Here is a 16,229-nt window from a genome sequence, read left to right as displayed (position 1 = left end):
ACCCTAAATATTTTAGTTCTTTTTTCAAATAAATATTATCAAAGTCAATAGCCAAGACCTTCCTTATCAATATATTTATATAAAAAAAAAGAAAAAAGACAAAAAATAGAACATTTTACCAACTACATAACAAGGGCTAGCATCTGTGTACATTATATGTAAACATGCATCTACATATGTTCCAGAAAAGAACTGCACATTTTAATGTTATTTAACTTGTTTTTTATTGGTTGCTTTTCTATTGAGACAAGTTATACATACATGGCCCACTGTAACAATCTTGTCTCGATTCAGGTTTAAGATCTCTACGACATCGTTTTCTTGATCTTCTTCTTCCTTGTTTATCAACACATATAACTAATCTCATTTCTTTACCCCATCCACAGCGTGAGGAACACTGAAATAAACAATTCATATGCTTTCATTCTAATAATTTGTCTTCAACTTTTTTACAAAGGTTGTAAACAAAGACATATTCTTCGAATAAAAATATGATGGAGAACCAACAAATATTTTGGGATGAAATCAAAAGTGTTATTGATAATCAATTACAATCTTGAATAAGTTATCATTTACATTGACTGATCCAGGGGGTGATTGGAGAATTGGAACTCCCTTTTTAAAATGGTTGGATCCGCACCTGATTGATTGATGTTGACAATTACAATTTATTATTAAGCAGCAGTGACATTTTTTTTAAAGATTTTCTTGTAACAGTTAACCCAGTGGTTATTGGTGATAAATCAAATATTGATATTCTTAAATAATTTAATTTTAGATGTAACATGTCTTCTGATTGGCTTGCTCCAGTTTAAAATAGAATTTAGAATTAAATTATAAGAAATGACTGTAATATTTGTTCTGTCTGTTCAAACTAACATAAAAAATGTGGTGCACACTTTGAAATAACATGCTACACGGGTTATTTAGTGTGCACCACATTTTTGATGTTATTTCTTCATAGGCAGAAAAAATATTAAAGTCATTTCTTAAATAAAGCCGATTAATTAAGAATATTTTCACATTAGAAACTACATAATGTTTACAAACAACAATTCTGTTAAGTTCAGTGCGTTATAAATATTGATATAATATGGGCTGAACAAAATTAAATTCACCCTTTAAGTAACCTATCACTTAAGCTTATTTATAATTAAGCCCATTAACACTAAAAAGACTAGCAAATCCAGCACATTGCTGATTTAACTGAGACAATGTAATCATTACCAATAAACTGCCGAATAATCTTTGATCTTTTTTTGTATTTCTTAATGACTTAACAACTAAAGGTGCCAAAAATGTAACATTTAAAAACCACATTTTAATAAGATTTAATGACACAAGTTTAACAAATCAAAAGTTAATAAAATGGCTGGTGGCAATGATTACTATTTTAAATTGCTGATCTAATATCTACTAATATCTAAACTAAAACTATAGTCAACCTTGAGTTATCTCCCTTCCATTGTAAATATTCTATTCATACTTACAATGAAGTTGCTAATAGACTAATATTAATTCTATAACAAAAATAATAATCTTCTGAAAGATGGCATTCAAAAAAGTAATTGGGTTTTCAGCATTTCTACAAGGAATTTCTATGTTTTTTGCTGTCCTATAAAGGTTATACATTTAAATAAACAATCTGAAAATTAAACCTTTTTTCTCATCTTATCCTCAAAAATGTTAGTTCCACGACTTGCATAAGCAATTAATTGTAATTTTGTATTACATGTATAAGCTTCTGTTAAGAGTTTCTAGATAAACCTGTTCTATGTGAACTCACCTTTCCCCATGCTCCTACAACCCAACGATAACCATCACAATTGCCTAAGTTACATGTTTGGACTCTCGGTGGCTCTTCCTCCTTTCGACAGCCATATGGTACTTCTCCTGGTAATATCCATCCTTCTTTGGTCACAGCTTGACAAACAACCTGTCTTTGTTGTGCACCTTCATCACACGTTTTATCACACTGTAAGAAAAAAAAATATTACATATAATTAAACTATCAAATAGTACCTGTACAAATGACACCTTATCCACTTGCCCTTTTTACTTATATAAGGCTGGCTGACTGTACTTGGACACTTGGTAAATATAAGGCCTAATCAAAGTAATTGGATAACTTATAGTACAATTGTACTTGTTTTTACTATTGAGATACCTGTGAGTGTTTTGTTTGAAGTGGGAGATAATCACTGAAGTTATATGATTCATTGTAATGTGGTACCAAAATAGGAAGTCTTCAACTACAGATTGTAAAATCATGGTTAATTACTTTGACTTGACCCTAACTGAAATCACTACTGGGTCAAATATTTATCATGGTGACAAATTCTATATATGGAACTACATGTAAATCCTTACGCAATAAGTCAAATTACAAGATATCATTTCATGTTATTTAGAAAGGTACCCATAATTACATATTAAGTTATGCAGGAATCAGATGTCAGTCAAAGTGACCTAGTTTTTGAAAGGACTTAAATGATCATCAGTGTACATGACATGAAGTTGAATAAATCTGGACTTTAACAGAAAAATTCACTAATCATTCCTGAATAAAATGCCCCAAAAAGTCTTTTCCTCCTTGCCAGGTACTTTGGAGATTTTTTTAATAATTTAAGTCATTCATTAGTGTAACAAGAAATGCTTTGGACAAAGCTAAAAAAAAAATCCCTGCTCCATGGAACATCTATGATATGCTAAGGAAAATAAAAAAATAATTTAGATAAAAAAAAGGAAATATGCAGAGGCATATATAGCACAGATTCTAAAAAATTTAAATACATTCTGAGAAGGGACTCCTGGAGAGGGATATAATACAATCATTACTGTACATGTATAACGATTTTGAAATGGAAATAGTTGTATAAAAAATTTTACTTACCGAAGTCCAAGGTGAGGTGTTCCAAAAATAAGGACATGGAAATTCACTACAACGTCTCTTGACTTTCGGTTTTTTATCTCTATCACATCGATTGTCAGGAACATGGTAGCCATCACGTCTTACACATTTCACTCTTCGGGTTTTCATACCAAAACCACAGGTCTGAGAACACTGAAAAAAATACCAAAATATATAATTTGTTATGGCAATAAATGTAATGCATAGTAATGGAGATATTCAGCTTCATAGGCTATTTGTAATAAAATCATTTTTTAGTAATTCTATAAGTATTCTGGGACATTTTATAATTCTGAAGGAACAAACAAGAAAAAAAACATGATATATATATATATAAACTTTTTATTAGAAGAGAAGAGGCAGCAAGTCAATTCAAGTTAGAAGCAGTCTTTCCAAATTAATTAAATAGATATCTTATTGAATATGTTTTTGTTTTTTCTATAGAAAAAATAGCCAAAAATACATACAAAAAACTTATACTGGTCATTTAGTAGTACATACAACTTTTAGTACATCATATAAAATGGGTTAAGCCATTTCATACTAGCTTAAAAAAGAATAAACTTAATAAATATATATGAAAATCATTGTTAGTCTAATAGTTTAGTTACCAATAAACTATCTTTCTTTAAATTTTCCCTAGTGACAATCTTTACTTATATTGCTTTAAAAGATACCTATATAATGCTTTTTAATCTTAAAACTAAGATGTTGTGTTTTGATCTATGAAAAATTGTGGACAATATCGTAATTTATGTCATAAATTCTACTTGTGAGTGTTAAAAAGGATTGTGTTCTTCGCACTTTTAACCAAATAAAAGTAAATAGTGAGAAATATCCCTTATTAAAAACTTGCGTAAATCGTTTTTTGGTCAGATCTTTGATGACTTTAAAGTATCCATCAGACCTTGACAATTACAGACCCAACATAAGTCCAGACATGTAATTATATAAACATATCTATTTCATGGACAGCAATATATTTCATGTAGTAACCAAACATTAAAAAAATATGATATATTTCTCCAGTATATCATAAGTTTTCAGTTTAGTTTATTACCCACATAAAACCAAGAGGAATTTCAATGTTTGTAAACTCAATATCTTTGTGTTTATACTTCTGCTATAAACAACCCACCTAATGCTGTCAAAATGAATGTAGAAGTTACATAAACTTCATGTATATATGATTCTCTAAAACTGTCATTACAAGGCTTATCTATATTAAAGGCAAATCAGATGATTTTATTTCTTCTAAACAATTTCCACTGTCAGTCTATGATAATTTGAGCTCAAGTTACCTTGATTGTTCACCATGATTTAGGACCCTTCTGTGGATGGACATAGAAGCCTGGCATACTAACTTTTTTTAATGTTGAATCTTTTTTAACTACTGACACAGTAACCAATTTAAATGATAGATTTTTGTATTATGTCTTGTTGGGTGGCACACTTTTTACATATGTCTATGAAAACAAGCTCTTAATGGCTTAATCTTCAAAGGCTTAACTCAAGATTAAAGTTCAACTTAAATGTTTTAATCAACACATGTATGACATCACTGAGCTTAAAAAGTAATTGTCTTATTCTAAATTAAAAACCCTTTTTAATTTTATCATTTAAAAATAAGAAAAAATTCTTATGATTATTGATTTGTATAGAAGATATGAAATATAAACTAAATACTATAATGATAAATGAATACAAGCCTCCCATTTTACAATCTATCAAAAATTATGATAAGAAGGTCAAGATGAATTGTTGAAGGTCAAGTACTCAGATAGCACGTCTTGACTACTAATATATCACTTCGTAAGTGGAATTTTGTACTAACGTCAGAAAACAATGATATGTAAAGTGGACTGATACCCTTTTAACCAGGTCCTTTGAAAACAAAAAGTATGACTTCATATCTTGGGTGGACCTATGAACAGCATGACATAAAACGTATGGAAAAGATTCATCAGAAATTGTTTATCTACCATGGTATAGGAGCACTCTTTGAAAAACTTAAGTCTACTATGAGGGTTAAAATGTAGATTACCCCAGATATAAACTAAATGCATTTCGCCAAAGTATAAAATATTCAAATATATACATAAAGCATATACCATTGATGGATTAGCTGCTCCCTATCATTTAGGGCAAAACATTTTTTTTAAAATTGAATTTTATTCACTATTTCTCATTTACCTGTGACCAGTTATCTGTTTTCCAGTAGTAGTTGGAACAAGTTTTCCTCTGACAAGTTCTAAGAACTCTTGGTTTCCTCTTTCCTTCACATAGTTTTGGATCAACAGCCTGGTATCTTTTAACTTTACATGTGATGTTTCTAACCCTAATGCCTTCTCCACAATTTACTGAACACTGTAATAGTATGAAAAATGCTATGACTGAGACCAATACACTATAAAAACCTACATTTAGGCAGGTTGATATTTTGTATAAGGAGATGCTGTATGGAAATTATTAGTCCAAACTTTCTCTCAAACTATTCTAAGTAAATAATATTAAATAATTAATAAAAATTTCAAAGAAAATTTTAGAACAAACTAAAATTTAAAAAAAAAAAAAAGTTTTATCATAAATAATCTATATTTAGATATAAGAAGATGGGGTACAACTCTCCAGCCAAGTCACAATTTGTAATTAGTAAACCATTATAGGGCAAATTACAGTATACTTTTAATACCCTGAAAAATGCTTTACAGATTAACATGGTTTAAAAAATAGTCTTTCATCATTATCTTGGATAATCACAGTAGGGACTTTTAATCAAATGATAAAATCATGGAGAATTATAACAGCTATTTATTTCCAAAAAGAGCCTGTTTGACAATACCAGTATTATATTAAACCCCAATAAACAATATTATGCAAACAGTTTCAGACAGTCTATATGGATAATATTTAATTTATTGCCAACTCTTTTCACACAAGATACAAAAATTAAAAAAAAAGAATAAATAATTACCAAACTAATCACAAAGTAAGAATCAATGACAACTTCTCTAATCTGATCTGGTAAATTGAGGCCACAGATTTTGAGAAAAGGGATAGGATGAAGAATACCCTATATTAATGCTTCTCAACATACCTTGCTCCATTTGTCTCCGTACCATCTTGGACATCTACCCATGTGACAGTATTGTGATTCTCTAGGTTTCATGCCATGACATTCTGTGTCTGGATGATGATTACCTTCTTCATCTATACAAGTTATCTCCCTTTGTTGGTGGCCTCTTCCACAACTTACTGAACACTGCAAAAAAAAAAAAGATAAGTAAGATACGTCACTGGATTTTTTGGCAATGTGTTGGTTACAAAATTGTGATACTGGACTATGCTTTTTGACTATTGTACACATTCTTTGTACATGTTTTTGTAAATATACCTCAGCAACTTAGAAACTTCCAAAACTCATCTGCAAAACAGAATCTGACTGGACACCAACAATTTAATTTGTAGGTTAACACTCTGAATAAAAGAAAAACACCAGATGAATTTGTACACAACTTTCAAGCAGGTAGATCAAAACACCAATGCCCTCAAAACTTTAAAGACTAACCATATTGTATTGGTATATACATGACTTTGTCAAAATCAACCTTTGATTTTACATTCAAAAATATGTTTTTCAGCTTGGTCCATAACTGGCAAACTTCTGTTTGTAAAGGCAAATTCATGATATTATTATTTTTAGCAAGTTTTATAACAACTCAAATGTAATAGTGAAAAAGAAATCTAATATATTTTGGTTTTATACAAATATTATTTTAAGGTTATAATTGTGGGAAAATATTGATAATCAGAATCAATATCAAACTTGTTACTAAATAAAACACATCTGAACTAATTCAAATTGATAATAAATTGCTGAGTTGCATATTATCTGCCAGAATAATCTATTTCTGACAATAGAGGATGACCACAAAGAAACAAACAATCTTCAGCTTAACACCTATACTTGTTCTCTCTATCATACAACAAACAAATAATCACATGTTTTGGCAGATATCAGTAGTCTCCCCTTTGAAGTCCTATCATTGTTATCAATGATCTGATCATATAGGAGGTCAATCCCAATGATAGGATGCCAACCTCTGGTAGTATTGTCCAGCAAAAATCATCATGATATGATGGTCAGTTAAAATGGATAAAGTAGACAAACCAATCACAACACTCAAAAGATCTCTTTGAGAACAGGACAATTAACAAATATAATGCCTAGAATTAATCATGATTTCCCAGTTATAATGCCTTTGCAGAGAAAACCATAGTTGACCAAATATAGTGAATATAAAGAAAACATAAAAAAAACCAAATATATCTAATAGACACTTAGTATAATTCTTATTTTCTTATAATTACATTAGATGTATGTTTCATTATAATACTTTATTCTGATTTGCTAACTGCATATCACGTGTTATTCCTTAAGCAATTGCATCACTCAATAAAACTTATCATTCATGATAACACGTGGTTCCACAAAAAAGTGCACAGGTGAATTGAAATAAAAAAGATATAAAATTCGTGTTTTCATGATCATAGCTAAAAAATGTAATTATAAGTATTGAATGCCTCTTTTTGTAACTTCATAGGGTTGTAAAAGCGTTGACCGTGCGTACATTTCGCGCTTAATACAAAATGTACTTCGATCAACGCTTTTACACCCTAATAAAGTTACAAAAAGAAGCGTTCAATTCTTAAATATAATTGTGTCTATAAAGGAGACTTTAAATAAGCATTTTCACAAAAGAATTTCTGATGTTGAAAGGTAAAATCTGAAATTTTTGGTCCAGCAGCAATTTGCTGACTGCCTGATTGTCTTTGGTTGGGTTACCTTACTAAAAAGCCTTATCTATCTTACATCAAACTGTATAATAAAATCACGTAACAGTCTATGTTCTTGGATATCATATATTACCCTCAGTCAATAACAAATTAACAATACAATGTTTACTGCCAATAAAGAATTCTATCAGGTTAGTAAATAACAGGTACAGCAAGTACAATTTTTGAATGCCACTTTCCAGATTATATTTTGCATGCAATTTTCATAATACAACTGGTCACCAATCCCATTTTTCCAGACAATGTATGATTCAAATCAATTATTCTTACACAAAATATTGGGTTTTTTTTGTAGAGAATATTGCAAAAACACACCTCAAGCAGGTGACTTCTTTGTCTGGTGTGTAAAGAAGCGAAACTAAAGGAAGCTGGGATGAACACTGACAAGTATTGAGGTTAAACTAGGACCAGATCACGGATTAGACAGACTCACAAAAAATGCATACTTAATGCACTTTAATTAGGTGTGTATCGTTACATAATCATTAATAAGACATAAACATGGTATAACTGTAAACCAGAACTGGCTAAATAGATACCACATTTCTTCAGGTGTATAGAACTAGGAGTTCTGTCAATAAACATAGCTATCTAGTACATCTGGTAAATGCTATCTTTCTTTGTAGGAATTGCTAACTGGACTCATTTGTGACACTATTTGACATTATAGAGATTTTTATAAATAAAATGTGAGGTAATTTCTGGTTACAATTTTCTGAAGAAAACTCAATTTACAGTTTCCAAAATTTTAAAACAAATTTTTCGCTAAAAAAAATATGGACCATGGTTAATTTCTTATCAGTAAAGAATATCAGGGCCATTATTTAATTTTAGACATGGGTTACATTTAGACAGAAAATGACAACCTATCTGTTTTCACTTGTCTATTTAAACCACAGTCTGTGGTCAAGTTAAATTTATTGCCATTTTCTGAAGATGATAACCTAGTAGGACAATGTAGATTATTTTTGTTTACTTATTTTTATGAACTAAGTTCCAAACTCTGACGAAAAAAATTGAGCATTAGTTCTGAAAATGTACATGGAATATTTTTCAGCATTTCAGGTGACTATTCTGTCCTCTTCATTATACATCTGAAATGTTTATATTGTCAACAAGGTAAACAACATATCGAAAGCAAACTTCATGGAAAAATTGAAATCAATTGTAAAAACAATTGTCCTCAACCCTGTCAAAATTGAGCATAGATTGATTTTTTAAGGTCCATTTAAGGTCATACTGTTCTTCAACAGTTTCAGTTTTTATACATCCTCTGCATTCAGCATTCCTGGTTAAGGTAAATCCAGAAAAGCATTCTGATGCACAAATATCAATAACATGTTGTTTTCATTTTTTGAAACTATTGTAAAAAAACATTTTGCACCTGTATTGAAATAAAATTGCAGATTAAAATTTTATTGCTACAAGTTTTGTTTGGATTGAATTCAACAGATGCTGTAAACTACACTCAACACTGCAAAATTGCAAAAATACTACAAATTCTTGGAATTAAAAAAAATGGAAATGGAAATTGGGTTCAACCTGACACATAGTTTAAAACAAATGCAGACATAAAAAACAAAAGAAACAATCTCCTATTAGATTAGTTATTATCAATCTGCTGAAACCTTTAATGACAGCTTGTACAAAAGAGATGCATTTTAAATGTGCATTATCTGGTAAATTAACTGGTATCAATGCCTATGATAAGAAGATGGGTAAAAAAGTTTGTTCTATCATAGCCTTTGGATAAGAGAATCAGTGAATTGTAACCAAATCTGCTGTTTCGCGTGCCATACAGAGATAGTACTATATGCAGCCATCTGTAGAAGTCAGACCACACCAAGAAAAAAAGAATAGTTTCAATGTAAAATCCATGTACAAATCATTGAAAGAAATCCCATCTTCAAAAGTTGGACATTAAATTATAAGCCAAATAGAATGCAAGAAGAAATGACAAAAATGTACATTGATTGCATATTCAATAACATATAAAATACATTAAAAATTTCAACCCTCTATTCATATTTCAAATTGAAATGGTTTTTCCTTTAGTCCTTTAACTTTACAAAACCTCCACCATCAATTAATTAAATTATTACAGTTTTTCCTACAGTTACTGGTGACCATTCTTACAGTAATCACTAGTCCCATTTACAATTCTGTGAGAGATATGAAAAGTATTAATACCAAATATCTATACCACAACTAATAGTATAATTGAAATTCAACTTCAAAGCTGTCTATGACTAAAGACTATGAACACTACATGCATTATGAGGAGCTACGGTACTATTGGAATAATGTGTGTGGTAACATAAAGGGGTGTTAAGATGATTCACTGTTAATACAAAAGAAGCTGTCTGATGTATATGTGTCAGGCAAATTATAAGGTGAAGACAGCTATTCAACCATATCTTCAATATGTGCATGTTTTAATTGTTAAAGAATTGCACTTCCTTTCCTGAATGTTATTCACTAGGTGTAAAATGACTCTGGTAGTGTTGTATTAGTACAAATACCATAAACTATCTAACTGAATTACTGTCATTTCATCATTTTCATGGGATACCACTTTTTGATTTTGTGGATACAGGTGAAATACATGAATTAAGATATTCAACGAAGAGCAAAATTTGAATAGGCTTGCATGCAGACTTTGTAAAACCAAGAAATCAAATATCAACAGAAATTTTCCTTAATCCAAGAAAATGGGTACCCTCGAAACTAAATAAATCCATACTATGTTTAATGACATTGAGTTATGGTTCAAAATAATATATAGTTCCCAAATACACCTTCAAAGGGAGATTAAAGGGGTCAGTATTCACATATATAAGGCACTAATACGTAGGGAAAAAAAAAAGCAGGATTTAGTAGCTGTATGAAATGGTCAAGACTTCCAAATTACATTTAGTTGGTTTTGTCTGTCATTTGGGGTAATTTGAAATGTAATCCTAAATTATATCCACAGACAATTTATTGCCATTGCCTGAAGCAAGCAGGGTTATTTTATGAGGATTTCATAGGTAGGAACTGCACTTCCAAATCAACCTACCACAAGACAGACCACATTGAAATTTCCAAGTCAAAGAACATCAAAGTTGGCAAACAAAGAATATTCAAGGCTATGATCAGAAATTTTTGTGTCAAAGACCCTCAAAGTTTGTAATAAAAGAGCATACAATTGTATAATCAGAAACTTTTTTGTCAAAGACCCTCAAAGTTTGTGATAAAAGAGCATACAATTGTATAATGAGAAACTTTTTTGTCAAAGACCCTGAAGCAGAAGAAGATAGAACATACACTGTTATGATCACAGGATGATGTTCTATTTAATTCTGGCATGAGTTTACCTAGTAGTTTATTCCACTTGAGATTCAGCACCCAAACAATGGCAAATCGTCAAAATCTGGATCAAGTGTACCATCAATATATATTATAATCACAGTTTTGAAAATGATATTTCTACTAACAAATTCTTTAGTAAATCATTCAATTCATCAAATTCAAGATATAGGTTTTAAATTAAATGTAGGGGGTCTGATGAAACAAGACTTTATCTCAATGTTATATTACATACCATTAACCTTTCTACCTATCAATTAAAATAGAATTGTTGGTATGTATAATTTGATGAAGAACCTCCCAATGATTTTAAACTTCCAATCAAGTGCACCTTTCTACAAATCTGTCTACTCAGCACCAATCAAACAGACATGGAGTTGTCACTTTGGCAGTCCTACAGGGTGTTGATGACACTTAACAATTTAAATTTTTTAGTTCAAAGGTCATGACAAATAGTTTTTAAAAAACTCTCACATGGCAAAGTGAAGCCAACAGACTTGGCAACCACTTTGCCATGTGATTTTAAAAAAACAAAGATTTCAAACAGATGTAAAAAATTGATTTCTAGACAAAGTAATCACAACTACATACAAATCACAGGAAATACATCAATAAAAGATGCTGCTAATATAATTCATATTCATTAAGTTATTTTTATTATTAATTTTATAACCCAGACAAACAATGATTTATTTCTTGCCTTAATAACCCTTTTAAAATCAGGTCACCTACAAATAAATAAAACTCAAGAAGCCTTCGCTTTGTTCTAGATTTCTTTTACTAACAAACATAGCGATCAAATAAAATTCAAGTATTTAAAGAATCTCAGATTGATTAAAACAGGTTAACTCAACTTAATGCTGAATTTCACTGTGCAATGATAGAAAATATTAATTAATGCTACAGTAAAAAACCTATTAAAAGATTACCCTGTATTTAACTAACTGATATACATTAAGCCACTAGAACAAAATGTACAGTAAATATTTATATGTAATGATTACTGTTACATATAAAACTAGATCATCTCAAAGTTTAAGATGAAAAGGGAACAAGGCATCACTTCTATGTGAAGAATAGAACAAAAAACTATCCCTGCTGATATACAGAATTTCTCTGCCTTAGAACAAAAAACTAAAAAAAATGATGGCGTCTTTTATGACTTGTTAATAAATATCCTACAAGACATGTAAGCATTAGATCATATAATTCTATTTCAAAGGAACATTTAAAAATAATTCATCAGCACTGATTTTCGAACTTTTTCTAGACATTGCTGATATAAACTTTTGATTTTAATTTCATATCAATTCTCAGTGGCAGATCCAGAAATGTTCATAAAGTGGGGCTCACAGACTGCCCTAATAGGGACAAGCTCCAGTCATGCTTCAGTGATTCTCAATATATAATCAACAAAAATGTGTCCACCAAAAGGGAATAGGGATTCTACAAGAAATCTAGAGTACTGAAAATGCAATATTTCCAAGGGGCATAACTCCTTCAATATTTTTTTTTATCTGAACTGATTTTCAAACATGTCAGAGACATTGCTGATATAAAGCTTTGATATAATTTAATTAAAGTCAAGCAATAATTGTGGACATAAGAGTGCTTACTAGACTAAATGGACAAACCAATGTTCACATGGTCAGAAATTCGGTTGGACCCCTGTATTTTTATGTCCCCCGTACTATGAAATAAAATGTAAAACATTTCATTTTGCTTTACAAAGTTCCTCAAAAAAAAAATCAAAATGAACTAGTTTTTATAAATTTATAAACCTGAACATTGAGTAAGCAGTTTATAAAGATTCTTGGAGACATACTTGAGTTATCATGAGAAATATGAAAAATTGCATATGGTTTTACAACCCTGCAACAAATTATTTAACTAATACATAGGTGAAAAAGACCAGGGTCTGAATTTAAAGTATAGATGGCAATAAAAATACAAATGCCATCAAATTGTATCAAATTGGCACCTACTTAGTAACAATAATAGTGAAAAAATAGAGGGGCTTCATGCTATCAATTTTCAATTTAAAGTACTTGTGTGAAGTGGTCACTGAAATGAAACTTCTATGTTTTCTTTTTTAATTACTCTATAGACAGATGGAGTTTACTAATATCCATGTTGGATAGTTGTTTTATTGGCTACTAACTTTTTTGTTATAAAGAATTTCAAAACTGCCAACACTTGAAACATTTCTAGAAAAGAAAATTTAAACTTTTCAAAACATAATTCTATTAAGATTGTATCATATATTTGTTTAGCAATAACAAGCATTTTAAGAGGTAAATAATTAAACAGAATATAGGACATATTTCTAAAGAACTACTATTTACATTGACTGTTTACACATAAAATACCACTGCAGAAATACCATAGTACTGAAAACACCTGTCTTCACATTGGAATCTCTAAATGTAATAATATTTAATAACCATTGCATCATTGCTTCCTCAATCAAAATTATTCAAAGTTGTAAAAACTAATCTGATTCTGATCTAGCATATAAACACAATTTTCTATTATACGTCATTGTTATCAACAAGGAATTTTACAGTTACTTCAAAAAGAAGTGCAAGTGTTCCCAGACAGTTTTTCACATAGCAGGAATTTAAGTAATTAGTAGCAAAGGTCCATTAATTTAGGTTCAAAGATTGTGTATAGGTTTATTACAATTTGTTTTGTCTTTGAGAATAAGAAATACAAGCAAGGTCAAGGTTTTAGAAAGTGATTCACATTTCCTTCATAGAAAACCTACTTTTCATTATCTTTGATGAAGGTTCTACTAAAGACTTTGAAGGTCAAATGGATGTTTTTATATTAATTGAAATATGCAATTGATAGGAACTGTTGATAAACAATATAAAAAGTGCGAGTCAAATTAACCTTATTTCTTGGAATGACGTCATGTGTCCAAGTTATGATGCAAAACAGAAAGAAAGCCCATTATCATTATTTAATACAGAACATTTTTATGGAGGTAACAGGGCTTTGAACAGGATGTTTTTATTATTTTTTTCAGATAGTTAGCACTAAGATAATTGTATATTAATTGATACTAGTACGTATGATGATAAATGTGAGAAAAAAACATAAAATAAATATATGTATTATAAAAAGCTATAAAGAATAATTATTCAAAAATTGCGCTTTTTTATTGCAGAATGTCAGGTGCTGAATGAATGCAATGCAGAAAATCCCTTCTTTAAAGAACACTTGTCAAAAAAAAAATTTAATACAAATTGTTCAAATAAATTCAATGCTTTTGTCTCCTTGAGGTAGTGAAACATGTAGTATTATCAAGCTTATAATGCTTTGGACCCCACAAGAAAGAAGATATACCAGTTGCATGATCAGGCTTTTAATACTTGTGACCACTAAAGGTTGAGGGACATTAAGTATTCTTAAGCTGTTATTGCTTTTGATTCTGTACAGAACCTGTATATGGGCATGTAACATTCTCAAGCTGTCGATGCTTTTGATCACAAAGGTACACTAGCATGTAGCATCATTAAGTTGTTGATGCTTTTGACCTGATGTAGAGGGCATCTAGCATTATTAAGCAGTTAATGCTTTTGACCCATCTAAGTCAAATTAAGTTTAGCATTAAAAAGTTGTACTTTTGAATCAGTTAACTTTGAACTTGAGTGGCATCACCAACAGAAAATGACCTAAGAAAATACTTCCTTTTGAAAAGTTGGCAGTTAACTGGGTAGACAACAAAGAAGATTTAAAACAAAGGGTGGAAAGCAATTATCTTGTCTTGTTTGTTTATAAAAACAAGTTATACACAATATTGCATCTATACAAAGCTAGTAATACAGCGCCAAGTACATGTAACACTGGGGTACGCTCCAGCTGGAACAAGACATATGAAGGTTACTATAATACACCTGTTGAAACTTTGCCAAATGTAGTATCGTACACTATCTTCACGACTCTAACGTCACATGTATATATACAAACTGAAATCTACGTCATATTGACAAGAATAAAAAGCTACAATGACAAACTGAAGCTGCTGAAACATCCTGTCACTGTTAATGTAGGGTTTGTTTGGAGCAATGAGTGTACACCAGATATATATATTCAATATTAAACCATTATCTTGTCTTCAGAACATCCATATGTCATACCTTAGAATTTCTAACAAACAGTATTTGTAAAAGTACATAGAGCAGAATATAAACAAAATGATAGATGCAGTGCTATGGAGAAAAAGAACTCACAAAAATTATACTTAATATAATTTAAATGCTTTTCAATTGACAAACCTTCCATATATATCATATTATACTCATACATGCCAATAAATTACTCAGATATTCACTTCACATTATCAAAAACATTGAAAATATATATACATCATTGTACCCTGATTTGAACATTCCATAAGTTATGGAAATTTTGCTCTGAAGTTGTTAAAAAGAGTTTCAGTCATGATATATCAAATACTCTGACTTGTGAAAAAGTCAATATCATTGCAGCAATAATAATATGGACTTTTCTAAGCCAATAGGTACCCTTTGACATTAAATATAATGACAGAAACTTGTTGAATTACAAATGAAAGGGAATCAGAGTGCAGAAGGATACAGAGTTCTTAAGCAGCTACTCTAATTCTTTTGACACTTTTCTATCAAGTTCAAGCAGAAGGATCAAAATAATTCAAATAAAAATCTAAACTTGCAAAGTTGGTCATCAATTCCAAAATTTCTTGTATCTAAGACAACACAAGAGCAAATATAATCTTAGAAGGCAAACAGAATTTTTATACTGAATCCAAAGAAAACATAAATTTGCAACAAAAAAAATAATATTCATTTGAATATTTCCCGAAAATTTAATGGATTAGTCAATTTGAACTAAAACAACACTAGAACTGAAGGACAATATACCCTTACAAAAATTGGGATCCTATATAAAATGTACTGTAAGACCATTTAAATTATCACCATGGATGCCACAGTACCCTCACAGCTTTTGAGGGGTTCTTCGGATAACTGAGGCATTTACCAAGTACATACATACATATATTAAACAAGATTGCACACGCTGAAATGTCTCGCCTTCTATACAAATCATTGATATTATGTTATGAAGC

At 30.1% G+C, this 16,229-nt stretch overlaps 1 protein-coding gene across 3 annotated transcripts in view; it reads right to left on the bottom strand.

Annotated features, from left to right (window-relative positions):
• The window catches only part of LOC139516746 (A disintegrin and metalloproteinase with thrombospondin motifs 9-like), a 116,197-nt gene that overhangs the window by 5,706 nt on the left and 94,262 nt on the right, over positions 1 to 16,229 (bottom strand). For all 3 annotated transcript variants that reach the window (XM_071307034.1, XM_071307041.1, XM_071307050.1), the window contains 5 exons: positions 6,009 to 6,173; positions 5,105 to 5,278; positions 2,894 to 3,064; positions 1,787 to 1,975; positions 262 to 397 (listed from right to left, as the gene is read on the bottom strand). In XM_071307034.1, the coding sequence (XP_071163135.1) occupies positions 262 to 397; positions 1,787 to 1,975; positions 2,894 to 3,064; positions 5,105 to 5,278; positions 6,009 to 6,173 (835 nt within the window). The remainder of the gene's footprint in view (positions 1 to 261; positions 398 to 1,786; positions 1,976 to 2,893; positions 3,065 to 5,104; positions 5,279 to 6,008; positions 6,174 to 16,229) is intronic.

Source organism: Mytilus edulis, chromosome 1, assembly GCF_963676685.1.
Source record: "Mytilus edulis chromosome 1, xbMytEdul2.2, whole genome shotgun sequence".
Taxonomy (NCBI): domain Eukaryota; kingdom Metazoa; phylum Mollusca; class Bivalvia; order Mytilida; family Mytilidae; genus Mytilus; species Mytilus edulis.
The sequence above is the reverse complement of the archived record's forward strand: the minus strand, read 5'-3'. Positions and strand labels throughout refer to the sequence as shown.